At 41.9% G+C, this 14,965-nt stretch overlaps 1 protein-coding gene across 1 annotated transcript in view; it reads left to right on the forward strand.

Moving 5' to 3' along the window:
• The window catches only part of MYO10 (myosin X), a 208,192-nt gene that overhangs the window by 106,695 nt on the left and 86,532 nt on the right, over nt 1-14,965 (forward strand). Inside the window, exons 5-14 of the mRNA XM_067467535.1 lie at nt 1,023-1,157; nt 2,943-3,067; nt 3,374-3,387; nt 3,481-3,565; nt 5,526-5,629; nt 6,952-7,081; nt 7,742-7,860; nt 9,189-9,335; nt 9,657-9,757; nt 11,095-11,161. Coding sequence (XP_067323636.1) covers nt 1,023-1,157; nt 2,943-3,067; nt 3,374-3,387; nt 3,481-3,565; nt 5,526-5,629; nt 6,952-7,081; nt 7,742-7,860; nt 9,189-9,335; nt 9,657-9,757; nt 11,095-11,161 — 1,027 coding nt within the window. The remainder of the gene's footprint in view (nt 1-1,022; nt 1,158-2,942; nt 3,068-3,373; nt 3,388-3,480; nt 3,566-5,525; nt 5,630-6,951; nt 7,082-7,741; nt 7,861-9,188; nt 9,336-9,656; nt 9,758-11,094; nt 11,162-14,965) is intronic.

Below are 14,965 nucleotides of genomic sequence, written 5' to 3' on the forward strand. Positions count from 1 at the left end.
CAACTTGATCATTCATTATGCAAAGTCTTGGATTTCCATTGTTCCAGGCGAAACTGTATCATAGTTCCCGGAAACCATGTTTGTGATTTATTTTATCCCATTTATCAAGCCATTATTAACGCTAACATAATGTTTTGGTAAATCCATTAAGTGTGAACATAAGATTTACAAATTATTTTTCTGTTTAATTCACTTACTACAATGGACTCTTGTAGTAACTAACACACACACATATACATATATTTATATAAAGGTAAAGGTCTCCCCTGACATTAAGTCTAGTCGTGTCAAACTCTGGGGTGGTGGTGCTCATCTCAATTTCTAAGCCGAAGAGCCGTAGGCACCTCCAAGTCATGTGGCTGGCATGACTGCATGGAGCGCTATTACCTTCCCACAGAAGCGGTACCTATCTACTCACATTAGCATGTTTGTTTATTTTTACATAAAACAAGTTTAATATCCGGTAGGGGTGCACAGAGGTCATGGTGCATCCAACTGTTCAGGGGGGGCCAAGAAAAACACATGTATAGGGAGTCATGGCCGAGAGAATGAACAAAACCAGAAAGAAAGGGGGAAGGTAAATCACTTTACACCAAGCCAAAGGAGCTGAAGATTAATTTAGAGGGTGGGAGAGGGAAGGGGGAGGTAGGAAGATGGAGAGAGAGAAGTCAATACATATTTGCTGGAATAGGGAAAGGGGAACACATACATGTTTTACATGCTAGGTTGGCAGAAGCTGGGACTAACAGCGGGAGCTCACCCCACTCCCCAGATTTGAACTGCCAACCTTTCAGTCAGTAAGTTCAGCAGCTCAGCAGTTTAACTCGCTGTGCCACTAGGGACCCTACACACACATATATAACAGTTAACAGCATTTCAAAAGCATCCAAAATATGGCAACTACCAGTTACGTAACAAAAGTATTTCAATAAGAGTCAGTCACCAGCCTCTGGTAAGTTCTAATTTTTTAAAGATTTTTGGTATGAATCACTAATTAGTCTTATTATGCTTTTGTATTTCAGTGGTGAAAGTGGTGCCGGTAAAACAGAGAGCACTAAGTTGATCCTCAAGTTTTTGTCTGCTGTGAGCCAACATTCACTGGAACTCTCTCGTAAGGAGAAGACCTCTAGTGTTGAACAAGCAATTTTGGAGAGCAGGTATTGCCATGGATGTCCCATTTGCAGAGGACAAATTAACAATTAGGAAAACATGTTGATGTAAGATATGCCAAAGCAGATGATATCTTGCTTAGCAGTTAGGAAACAAAACTCTGCAGCACCTGGGAGTTGCAAATAGCCTAAAGCACTGCCCATCACTTTTGGTTTTCCAAATTAAACTGATAGTTTCTAAACGTAGACTATTTTTGTTTCCCTGATGTGTTTAACACACAAGTGTAGACTTCTGCATTTGCTAAACAGGTCATTTAAATCTCAAACACAAGATACCTGTTTCTGTTTTATTTTTTTCCATAGCTAGACAAGCCACAAAACCGGTCATGGAAGAACTGGTTTTCACAGTGGTCATCTCAATGGTTCTGGGAAGCTCATAACTAGGGCACAAAAAAAGTAATTCACTGCAACTGGTATTCAGAAGCACATTGTGTGATTAGATCTTTCAATTAGTGTAATATATGAATACAAACATACATATGACACAGCCAGATTATTCAGATGGCTTGGCTTGTTGGTGTAGGGAATGTCTGTGGTTATCCATTGATCATATAAGCCCCAAGTTATTTCTTTTTACCAACGTACTGATTATGGAACCTGTGATTTTGCTTACATGTTACATGTGTTTCCTTACATGTCCCTTACAGATGTTTTTCTTACATGCACGTAATTTAGGATTAATTTATTTTACATTGCTAGGTACATGAAATTAGATTTTCTTTATTCGAAGAAGTTTGCATTGTAATTGCAATTTTGATGAGTGAACATGGCAAAAAGAGAGGCATTAAGAGTGCTGTGGTGGTCGAATCTTTTCACAACATCCTTGTACAGTTTAATAATATACCCGTATATTTGAATATAATCCGACCCAAATATAAGCCGAGGCACTTAATTTTACCAGAAAAAATGGGAAAACTTATTGACTCAAGTATAAGCCAAGGGTGGGAAATGCATCAGCTACTGATAAATTTCAAAATAAAAATAGATACCAATAAAATTTCATTAAGCAGGTTAAATGTTTTTGAATATTTACATAAAACTGTAATTTAAGATAAGACTGTACAACTCTGATTAAACCATTATTTAACCTTCTTTAATGTAAATGTGCTTAAGTATCCTTCCAATAATTATAGAGCAAAATAATGGAAATATAATAATAACAATAATCGAGTAAAATAATAAATGTATTAATAAAAATAGAGAATAATAATAATAATAATGGAGCAAAATAATAATTGTAATAATAACAGCAACAAAACATAGTAAAAGAATACATAACTTTGATTCGAGTATAAGCTAAGGGGGGTTTTCAGCCTAGGAAAAGGGCTGAAAACTCTGCTTATACTCAAGTATATATGGTAACTGGTTGGCACTAGCTCTTTCCTTTTACTGGGTTGGGAGAATGTGAATACCAGAGGTGATGGGGACAAGTAGACAAATGGATGTGTTCAGATTTTAATTGTTAGTTTCTAGTGAAACTATTTATGGGTGGGATTACTGTTCCACCCTCTAAACTGTACCTTGATGAAATTTTATTTTAGTGCAATGTCTCAGACAGACTTCTCATCCATTATAAATCTTGATAAATGTGTATCTAATGTTCTAGAAGACTTCAGATGAGGCTGACCCTATTATTCTTTTCCCTCACAAGAGTCCCTTTCCCCTTTCTTGATCTCATACCCATTCCCCTTCTCCTCCCCTCCTCAATGCCTGCAATCTTTCATCTTCTATGTCCAATTCATACTTTTGGTGTGTATGTTAATTTTCCCACAGTCCAATTATGGAGGCATTTGGCAATTCAAAGACTGTTTACAACAACAATTCAAGCCGCTTTGGAAAATTTATTCAGCTAAACTTCTGTCAGAAGGGCAACATTCAGGGAGGTAAAATAGTAGATTGTATCCTTTGTTTTTTGTGAGTGTTTTGTAACTGCATGTATGTTTAGAAAGCAAAGGGAAATCTGTCTATATTTCTGTCAACATTCCAGTAGTTTGGATAATCCCTTCTATCCCTTTGTAACAGAATGCTGTGCCTAAAGAATAGTGTTTACTTTTTAAAAATCTAGGTATTGCTTTTTCTGACAATTGTAAAACAAATTTTTTGCCAAGCAAGTTTACCATGAAATGTATATGTATTGAGTTCCCCTACCTCATACCAGTAGAACCAGTTTATTCCTTGACTCATCTTTCTGTAACCTACAAAAGATTTATTAGAAAAGGTAAGAAAATATTTTTTTCCTAACATTTAAAAAAAATAAACAGTTTTGCCAAGAATATGAATTATACATCACTAAACATATTTTCTCTCCTAGAATCGAGTAGTAAGGCAAAACCCAGGAGAGAGAAATTATCACATATTCTATGCCCTGCTGGCAGGGATTGAGGGGGAAAAAAGAGGTGAGTGCTTTTTTTTTAACTGAATAATTTTTAAAGTCATTTCTCAGAGATGATTCTACCTCCCATTTATGGTCCCAGGCTTGTTAAATAACTCGATAATATGTGTATATGCATGTGTACAAAGAGAGAGAGTATAGTAAATATAGATAATGAACACACACACACACACACAAATAGAATAATATTCATTACTTTGGTTCCTACATACTAGTCTCTGTTTCTCACTCCCTTTTCAGTCTCAAAAATTATGTCCTCATAATAATAATAATAATAATAATAATAATAATAATAATAATAATCTTTATTTGTATCTCGCCATCTCTCCAAAGGGTCTTGGGGCAGCTAACAAAAGCACTCCAAAGTGCAGTATATAACATAACATGGTACATAAGTATAAAACAATAACACATAAAATTATAACAACAACCACTACCAACACAAATAACAAAAATTCAAATTGCTCAGTTTTAAAACACAGAACATCTGTAGATAAAACTACCTGCCAGCAACAATTCACAAATTAGAGGGCCAGAGTTTCAACCTCATATAGACCCATTACAGCCTACTCAAGGTCAAAGGTCTGTTTGAAAATCCACGTTTTAAGGCTGGATCAGAAGGATTGGAGGGTGACGGCTGACCTAATCTCTTTTGGGAGGGTATTCCGGAGCCAGGGAGCCACCACCCCCTCTCTCTCTTGTCCCCACCAACTGTGCTTGAAACAGTGGTGGGACTGAGAGATGGGCCTCCCCTGCAGAACTCAAAGCCCGCACTGATTCATAGAAAGAGATGTGAATATAGGTTGGACCTAAAACATATAGGGCTTTATAGATAATAACCTGCACCTTGAATTGAGCCCGGAAACTAGTCGGAAGCCAGTGGAGCTGCTTTAGTATGCTCCCTATAGCTAGCCCCAGTTAATAATCTGGCAGTTGACCTTTGGACTAGCTGCAGTTTCCAAACGTTCTTCAAAAGTAGCCACAAGTAGAGTGCGTTAAAGTAGTCCATTCTGGATGTAACTAAGGCGTGGACCACCGTGGCTAAGTCAGGCTTTTCAAGGTACGGTTGTAGCTGACACACACGTTTTCACTGTGCAAAGGCCCTCCTGGCCACCACTGACACCTGAGTTTCAAGTGTCAACAATGAATCCAGAAGGATGCCCAGACTGCGGACCTGTGACCTCAGGGGGAGTGTTACCCTCTCAAGCGCAGGCTATCCCTATCGGCCTCACGACTGACCAGAAGGACCTCTGTCTTGTCTGGATTAAGCTTCAGTTTGTTGGCCCTCATCCAGTCCATCACAGCTGTCAGACACTGAGCCAGGATCTGGGGAGCATCCTTGGAGTGAGGTAGAAAAGAGTAGTAGCGTTGTGTGTCATCGGCATAGAGATGACACACAATTCCACTTCTAGAAGAGGGAAATTCCTGCCAGTCCCAACAAACATGGCAAATGATAAAGGACTGTGTGAGGTATAGTCCAAAAGACTTGAGGATCAAACATTCCCCATCCCTAGCAGAAAATTTAAGTTGCAAAGTTTGCAGTCAGTCTACGTCTTTAAAAAGATGGGAGGAGGGAAGAAAGAGAGACACATAGCATCAGGCATTCCGGGATAATGGGGGAAGGACTTCTCTTTGCTTAACCTGTTTCTTGCCTATCTTTTTGCTCACTTAAAGTTATTGACTTGAGTGGATGTGGTTTAATATTAACACAGAGTCCTGTGTGGTTTCATTGTTTAGGGATTTTGTGTACATTTCTTGTTTATGCAGACATTTGTTATTATTAATATTATTACTGCCTAGTGAAATTATCCATTTGTTGAAATACTGATAAAAGTAATAAATATATGTCAGACAAAGTGACAGGCAGAGATGTTTTATGTTACCTCTCTTGTTTCTGTAAAGTAAGTTACCTTTCCATATTTTATATGCAATAACATGGCGCCATTGCTTTCTCCTGTATCTAGATGCATTTTACTTATCTGCACCAGAGAACTATCACTACCTGAACCAGTCTGGATGTGTAGCGGACAAGACAATCAATGACAAAGAAACTTTCAAAGAAGTCATTGTGAGTTTGGCGATGCCATTCTTTTCAGCATGGGATGCCTTAATCTCAATCCACCACACAGCATCTAGTGGAAGCTCCAGCACAGTCACAATCTGCCTTTCCTTCAGGAACTGTTAGGTACCACTTCTTGGATGCACTATGAGTGCCTCTGAAGAACAGCATCTTGTAGTTCACGCTTCCTTCCTCTCAGCCGGTTCCTTTAGGAAAAAGCTGGCAGAAGGAAGTATTGGCTGCCATTTCCACAAAGGACTTCCTTTCCCTTGAAGCTTCAGTTCCCCAAGGAATACAGAGACAAGACATGGCAGGAGCATAAGCAAAGGCACATATTCCAGGAATATGCTCCACCCCAGTTGACTTTTCCTGTTGTTCAGTTGCCTTCCTTAGGTCCTCTTTCTTTGTTTTATATCTGTAAACAATATTCAAAGTGAAGAAAACATAACATTTATATCTTAGAAGCTTCCAGGACTGCCAGTTCAACTGCTCTGTTTGGCTTAGAAGTACTGAAAAATAGACATGGACTTTGAGCAACTTTCACATTTTGTTATTTTGGAGTAGGGTGATCCCTTGTGAATACCAGAGATATAAATTGTCCCCTAGACTCACTGTAGTTGTCTATTCTTGCTGTAAATTAGACTTGGATAGTTTCCTTTCACAGGCATATTCCTGTTCCTGCCACGCACACATAAAAAGACAAAATATTTCCATTTTCTTCTGTAGTATCCTTCAAAATAGTAGCTGAAAGTCAAGTTGCGTTTCTTCCTGTTACCATTTTAAGATAGATTATAGGGGGAACAAGGAGCATTTTAGGGATTGTGGCGTTTGCCTTTGTGTGCTTTTGTGTATTTGCCATGTGCCCTGTGTTGTTTTCTGGCAAAATTGAATGAAATTCACAAAAAATAGGTTCATTCCCATCTTACTGGGAATGAACCTCTGTGTCTACAGCAGTATTGAGCAATATGGTATATAAACTGTGCCTTACAAATAGGTAATTTTATTAATTTAAATCTTCCTCACAACTCGTTCCCAATATTAGCACTGGTACTGGAACAAAGTTATACGCTTCTGATGCCATGCCAGATCTTAAGAAATGCATCCCTCTGATTTCCTGTGTCCTATGAATTATGTGAAATTGAGAAACAATGAGAGTATCCACTTATTACAATCTATAATAAGTTATATAGTTGTTGCTTCTGACTGTATCCCTAATTTACAGTTTAGGTGCAGTGTATTTTGTGGGAAAATGAAACTTGCAGAGACAGAAAATAAAAAGATATCGGGTCAAACAGTTCAGGCTCTCAATGACATTGTCTCTTTCCTTATAGACGGCTATGGAAGTGATGCAGTTCACCACTGAGGAGGTGCGGGATGTTCTTCGACTTCTTGCTGGCGTTTTGCACCTTGGCAACATTGAATTTATAACTGCTGGTGGTGCACAGGTGTCATACAAAACAGGTGGGAGAGATGGCTACTCATGAGAATCATTTCTTTCCTCCCTTTCTATATTAAAATTTGAATTACAATGCCATCTCCATAGCTGCAGCACCTGTAGTCATTGTTTCAGCTACCCACATCCAACAATATATGTATTTTCTAGAAGTTTTGTAGGATATCTAGGCAATATTTCTGCCAGAAATTATTATAAAGACGTAGCAAATTTTTAGAGGGTATACCTTTCTAGAAATTTTCTATATCTGGGATGACTATAGTAACTTTTGGCGTTGCTATTCATTTCAACAGGGTTTGATATTAGCATGATTTTCTATTTCTATGGTAAATTCAGGAAATGCATATTTGGTTCACAATGTATTAGCAACATGCAAAATACAGACTCGTTCTTCTTCAAATCCCTATATGCAATGTTCATAATTCGCAAAGATTGCCTTTGAAAATAAGGGTATATAATAAACTTGAATATGGCATTAGTTAAGAAATGCACTCAACTGAAGGGAAATAGAATTTGTGAAACATTAGCAGATGTTATGGCTGTCTATCATTTGATTTTTGCCCCATAAGTGACTTTAAGTTTTAGTTGGCATCACAGTTGCTGCTGCTGTGCTTTTGGGTATTTGCTTGTACTCATTTCTTTCAATTATCATTTTGGCTTGTTGCTAGCTCTGGGTAGAACCGCAGAGTTACTTGGGCTGGACTCAACGCAATTAACTGAAGCATTGACACAGCGATCAATGATACTCAGGGGAGAAGAAATATTAACACCTCTCAGCATACAGCAGGTAACGTCAAATTACTCTGGTTAATATATTTTTAATTATTTGTGGAATTCCAGATTTCTATCATTTCTATACTTGGCTTCTTGACTGTATTATAGCTTTCTGACTTCTAGAAAAGTATATATTACAGTGGGAGATCAGGCATGACTGAAGAAGCAGCAACCTTCATTTTCACAGAAGGTGTTAGGCTTGCTTATTACATCCTCAAAGCAACAGCACTAAGAGACAAATCAATTTGCAAAGAGGATTTTTCCCATAACAGATGCATCTCTTAGAGGTGGTTCATCTGATTGATGGGGCCTACACTACCATGGTAACTAAACAGTGAAAATGAGGCACTATTCTGTATCCATAATAAAAGTAAAAATATGTATGTGTGTGTGGCTGGGGTGCCCACTTTCATGGACAGGTTCCCCCTTCTACAAATAGCTATAACCCTCGCCTGTGAGGAGCCACTAAAGGCCCTCCCTCCAATGACATTGCAGATTATAGTGAGTTCCATGAACAAGTGCCAGTGTCCTCCACAAACACCATACTGCCCACCACCTGAGTAAAGGCTTTCATACAGGAACAATATCGTCCTAGATTTTATGTGTTTCTTCCACCACAGACATCTCAGTGCTTCCGACTCAATCCACTACCTTTCCCATAACTTTTTCCTTCTCTTTTCTGTGGAGCACAGCAAACAGAGTGGAATTGATCAACAATTGAGCATACTGTAGGGAGCTGGGGAACTGACTCAACATGATGGAAGTTGTAGTTCACCCTGCATCAAGATAGAGCTTTGTGGCCCCCATCAACCACAGACAGCCACAAAATTGGTTGAGACTCTTTGAGATATTCATTGAAAAACTTTAGCAAAATGTGCTACAGAATGTCTCACAAAAACTTTTCCATGTTTGTATGATAGAACCAATTAGGAAATGACATTTATCACCCAGGAACAAAAGCTGGTACATAGTGTTATCTGGCTTCCTTGCCTTTTGAACTTTCACTGCATCGGTAATCATTAGAATTCTATTCCTTTTCTCAATCTTTTTGTGCAGTGTAGGATACTTCCAAATATTTCAAGTTTTTGGATAAATGTTCAAATATTTGCTAAGATTACAAAATAAAGGTAGAAAATACGTTTTCTAACATCTTAATTGAGCAGCAGTTGGAAGGACAGAAGAACCTATGTTAAGGAAACAAAGGAAACATCAATATACATTTATATATTGCACTACGTTGTCAAGTCCTGTGTCCTGTGTTTTAAGTTGTACTGCAAGAAAGTCATCCCATTTAAAGGGCGTTTCCTGATGAAAATGTATTTCTGTGTTACCTCCTATCAGGCAGTAGATAGCAGAGATTCGGTAGCTATGGCACTTTATTCCCAGTGCTTTGCCTGGGTTATTAAAAAAATCAACAGCAGGATAAAAGGCAAAGATGACTTCAAGACCATTGGAATTTTAGACATCTTTGGATTTGAGAACTTTGAGGTATGTTCCAAACATTTTCCTTTGCTGATGTTATGATGGTAGGTTTTAAATGTAATTATAATTGTCTTTATTTTAGTTTAATTGTAGTTTAATTTTATATCCACACACAAATACTTGTTTTTTTATTTTTGTATTTGTATTAAATTGTTATAAGATTGTGTGGTTGCCTTGAGTCCCTGTGGGAAGAAAGATGGGATATAAATAAAGATGATGAGGATGATAATGATAATGTTTTGACTTTTGTCTGCTTGTTCTTGCACATTATGAGTCAGATTGTCATTTACTGAAAGTAGGATTTGTTTATACCTTGTCTTTTTCTAGGTTAATCGTTTTGAACAGTTTAATATTAACTATGCAAATGAAAAACTTCAGGAATACTTCAACAAGCACATTTTTTCATTAGAACAATTGGAATATAGTAGGTAAGATTTACAAGATTTGCATGTGCCTGTGTTTCCTGTCATAGTATTAAAATGTTTTTGTTTTTAATTTTGATACTCTACTCCTTTAACACATATCAGATTATCATTAAATCTCATTTAACTATTATTTTAAATTATCAGATTTATCCCAAGTTTATCTGTCAATTTACACAGGCAGGTAGTCCTTCTATTGAGGCCAGTGACAACTGGGTTTTTTTCTGTCATTTTTCTTTGAGGTCTCAGTGACTCGCAGATGTGGGTCATTCTGCACCTTGGTAGAAATCTTCAAAAGCTTCTAGCACTGCATTTTGGCAATAATACCAGCCCCTTACCCACATGCATATAAACCATATGTTCTCACTGAAAACCAATTCCTTTTCATCTATCATTGGCCAGTCTTCTAAAAATGACAAGAAATTAGAATACCATAATTTGCCACATAATATCCACAATTTATATCCCTTTCTTGTTGGAAAAATAAGGTGTGACTGTTATGAGATAAAAAAAATGTCTCTGAAAAACAAATCAAATCTGGCTGGGGCTGAGACTCTCCCTCTCTTACCTCCAAAAAGAGAGGACCCCATCGGTTGGTTCATTTGTTTTTTAGAGATTACCCCAGCAGCCTTTTCTCTTGGTGGGTGTCCTTTCCCTTCTGGCCACCCTGCACATAGGGCTGAGGGAGGGCCATCAAAGTGCCTCTTTACCAGTGTACTGGCTGGGCTTTACTCTCTCCTCTTCTGTCTCTGAGCAAAAGAAGCGCCTCTGGAAATGGGAACTGGGTAATGAGCACTTTCTTTTTCTCTGAGGTGGAAGAGGAGCCAGTGCTCTGGCATTTGGGGTAAGGCGGCACCTTGGATGTGCCCCCACCACCAAGGTGCATGCCTACTTCCACGTCACCCCACTAGCCTTGGCCCCTGGGTGCTCCCCACTCACCTCTCAGTAGTAAAAGAGGGAGAGTCACAATGCGATCATTAAGCAAGGAAAGGCTAGAAGCTAACTGGGGGATCTCAAAAGAGGGTTATGAATGCTAAGTGGTGGCTACTATCATGCTGTGAATTAAGTGATAACCTCAGGATTGGTGCAATGACTAATGTTTTATGTGCCATGTCCTGTCTATTCCAATGTTTTATAGTTTACTGGTTTTAATTCATAGTTTTTTGTTATTTTAGATCTGTGATATATTTTACATTTTATGTGAGACATTGCATTTTGCCATTTACTTTGTTGTGAATTGCTTTGAGTCCCCATCCCCGTCCCCGGGGTGAGAAAAGTGGCATAGAAATAAATAAATTCAACATCCCTAGAATTAATAAAATCTCTGTCTTTGGCTTTGATAGAGAAGGACTCTTATGGGAAGATATTGACTGGACAGATAATGGGGAGTGCTTGGATCTTATTGAAAAAGTAAGTTGCAGCACAAATATTGTATGTATTGGTTTTATTGTTAATGACATCAAAAGGCTTTTCACTGTAAATTTGAGACGGTGGTGATGATAGAAGAGGGAATGAGACAGCTGTATGTATTTTACAGTGTTGTGAAATCAAAAATATTGCCATACATGTTTTGTTTTATTCATTAAAATGTATTGTCCTTATGGAATGTGGAAGCTTTCCCTTTTTGAGCCTCTCGAACACTTTGGAAATAACACTTGTCTCCTATTAGAGGACCTATAAAGTATCCCCATTTATGCCTAGAGACATACATTATGTCAGAGATACTGCTGCTGACATTGGCAATATTTGTCCAACTCCACCCTATAGAGATTTCAAAGATTTTCAGGTGCACAGTTTGCAATGTGACACTAATCTGCTGTATCATTTTCCACCCCATCACTGACTACTGCAGACAGAGGAAAATGGCAGGACAGTAAATAATTTCATATCATATATTGGTAAATGCCATAGCAAAAACAAAAAGAGAAAATTGTGTTCTTGATGTTAGCCCTACCTTTGCTAAAGCATTTTGTTTCCTGTCGTAGTCACTGTGAATCGTACATTTGGTATCCCTGCGCTTGCGCAATACAACTTTTCGGAACCTTCTAGAAAGAAAAAGAAACTTCCAGCCCTCAGCTAGGCCCGCCCCTCCTCCTCCCGAGTATATATAGCCCGAGGGCGGTACTAGCCGTCAGTTCTCTTAATCCGCTTGTGACAGCTTTGAGAACCTTCTTGACTTTGCGATTCTCTATATCTTTTGACTCGGTTTTTTGGACTTTGGATTCTCTTTTTGACGATTCTTTTGCCTAAGCCCTCTGCTCGACGCTCGGTTGGACTGATTATAAGGTACTTGACCCGGATTGGACTTGACAAATCTCTTTAGTAGCTTCTCGCTATGGCTACTACCTCTTTTAAAAAGTGCACTAAGTGCCCAAATATCCTGCCGGATACAGATGGGCACACGCTGTGCCTTACTTGCCTGGGGGAGGCCCATTTGACCCAGTCTTGCGCCATATGCCTCTCTTTCACTCCTCAGACGAGGAAAAATAGAGTGTCCAGACTTCGGGCGGCACTCTACGAGAGGGCTCTCCTGCCCCCCTCTGCCCCAGCGCAAACCATCGAGCGGCCAGACTTACCTTTCTTGCCCGCATCCACCGGCTCGGCTAAGAAGAAGGCCAAGAGGCCTAGGCCTAAAGGACCTCAAGATGGCGGCCAGGCTCCAACACAAGGAAGAGCCTTGGAGGATAGAGCGGGAAGACCGCTCGAGGCCCGCCGCGCCATGGCGCCTTTGCCGGCCCCCGAGACTTCAACTGAAGCGGTGCGCCCTCTGCAGGCAGCCGAGACACTCCGGGTGACGCTCTCGACGTCGACCCCGCTGCCTGCGCATGCGCCCGCCATGGCGCCGGCCTCCCTGACTCCTCCTGCTATGCCGACACCGATGCTCTCGCCCCCGCCGCTGAGCCGGGCTCGAGAGTCTGTGGCACCTCCGGTGTCGGCGGCGGCTGCTGCGGAGCCCGAGTTGCTATTACCGCCGCCGGTTCTGCTCCAGGATGGAGCTCTCACAACCCCGCCCCCCTCGGGCTCGGGGGGGGCGGTCGAAGAGCCCTCCCATCGCGCCCATACCGCTGAGGGCGCTCCGAGAGGGGAGGACCCTGGAACAGAGGGAGCTCCTGATGCGCCGGTATCGGCGATGCCGCCTCAACTTTGGCAGAGACCTCCTTCGCGGCGCCGCAGCGCGAGGCCCCGGCAGTCGAGATCCCCATCCAGGAGGAGTGCGAGATCGCATAGACACCGACGCCGATCGGCTTCCAGGCGATCCCGTTCCTCTTCAACTTCCTCCTCTTCGTCTTCCTCCTCATCGACCTGCTCCAGGCGGAGCAGACGTTCCCGAGCCTCCAGGCGTTCCCGCTGGCACCGCTCATCCATGGCCCCTCCTCCCTGCCCGGGGTTTTGGCAGATGGGCCCTTCAGGCCAGTTGGTGTTTGTGCAGGCTCCCCCTCCTGCCTTGCCCACCACGACGTTCCCGGTAGCGACGATCTCCAGGGCACCACCTCCTCCAGCTGTTGGCCCTCCAGTGCCTAGTGCCCAGCCTTCCACTTCTCAGCATGACTCCGGGAGGGCTCCTCCGTGTGGAGCCTCTTTCGTGTTGAACTCTACTGACTTGAACTTACCTGGTGCATCCTGTGGGGCAACATCGTCGCACTCCACCTTGGCCTTGCCTGCTTGCAACCAAGGTGACTTATCTGGCACTGCTGCGACCACCCTGGCTTTCTCCCAGGGCAACCTGCAAGGTGATTCTACTCCTATAAGACCGGCAGGGGCTTTGCTGCCCGAGGGCCCTGATCAAAGGGCTCCTGACTTGGATGGCTCAGATACGGATCAAGATCCGGCTGACATTGTGAACCATGGGGAGGGGGAAAACACCTCATTTATTCACCCCGCGGAGGTCAATAAGTTTGCTGCACTCATTGATAGAATGATCAAGGCATTAAACATCCCCGCCCCCAAACCTCCCGAGCATGTGGAGGACCCGATGTTTCCTTCGGAGGAGCAGGTCATAACCCCTGCATCTCCCCTGCCCGTGCTTCCCTACCTCCTTAAACTAGCAAGGGTCTCCGACATGTCTCCGTCTCTGGTCCCAGCAATCCCCCGACGATTAGATTTGTTGTATAGAATTGATGTCTCGTCGGCCAAATGGGTTTCGGCACCTCCAAGACCTAATACGGTGGTCGCCGAGGTGGCAAAGACCAAGAGGCCTAAAAATTCACTCACGGCCCCCCCTGACAGAGAGGGTAAGAAAATCGATGCTCTAGGCAGGAAAGCACATCTCTCTGCTGGGTTGTTCACCCGGATGGCCCACTATGCCACATACGCTAGTGGTTATCAAACGTTCCTGTGGGGAAAAATGTTGGAGTACATCGAGCTGCTACCAGCTGACCAGCAGCGTTTTCCTAGAGCCATACATGGGGAAGCGCTTGTGCTGTCTAAGATGCAGAAGGATGCAGCCAAACATATGGCTGAGGCTGCAGGTAACCTATACTCCACTGCAACCTCACTGAGGAGACACGCGTGGTTGCGTGCGTCTAATTTGTCCGAGGAAGGGAAGGCCCTCGCGGAGGACCTTCCCTTCCACGAGGAGGGCCTTTTCAACCCACAGACGGATGACAGGCTAAAACAAAAACAAGACGTGAGACAAGCCGCAGGGAAATTCGGGTATGCTTGGCAACCCTACACTCAGCAACGCCAGAGGTGGAATTTACCTTCCTCTGGGTTCCGTAGAGGTTACGGAAATTCTTATGGTAATACCTTTAGAGGTAGGAGCAACAACTCCTCTTCCAGGTTCCAGGGGGGTCGGCGAACCCCCTATTTCCCCAGGTCCCGTAACCAGGGGTTCGGGAATAAGTCCAAGGCTCAACAGGGGCCAAAGAAGCGTCTTTGATGTAGGGGATTCTGTTACTGCTTTTGGGGAATGTGATCCAGTTTTGCCTGTTACAGTTAACCTCAACCCTGTTGTTCAATTTCCCCTACCTGCTGCCCCTCCAGTGTTTGGTGATAGATTGTTTCCATTCCGCCATTCATGGTCTGACATCACCACAGATGCTTGGGTGCTCTCTATTGTTACTCATGGTTATGAAATTGAATTTTCCGACTCACCTAGGGTGGGCCTTGTCCGATGCACAGCGCCATCGGCTCCTCTGTTACAAGAAGTACAAATGTTGTTGGAAAAAGGGGCCATTTCACCTCTGGATCCCTCTTTTTACAAATACTGTTTCT

The sequence above is a fragment of the Anolis sagrei genome, chromosome 4 (assembly GCF_037176765.1).
Source record: "Anolis sagrei isolate rAnoSag1 chromosome 4, rAnoSag1.mat, whole genome shotgun sequence".
In the NCBI taxonomy this organism is placed as follows: Eukaryota; Metazoa; Chordata; class Lepidosauria; order Squamata; family Dactyloidae; genus Anolis; species Anolis sagrei.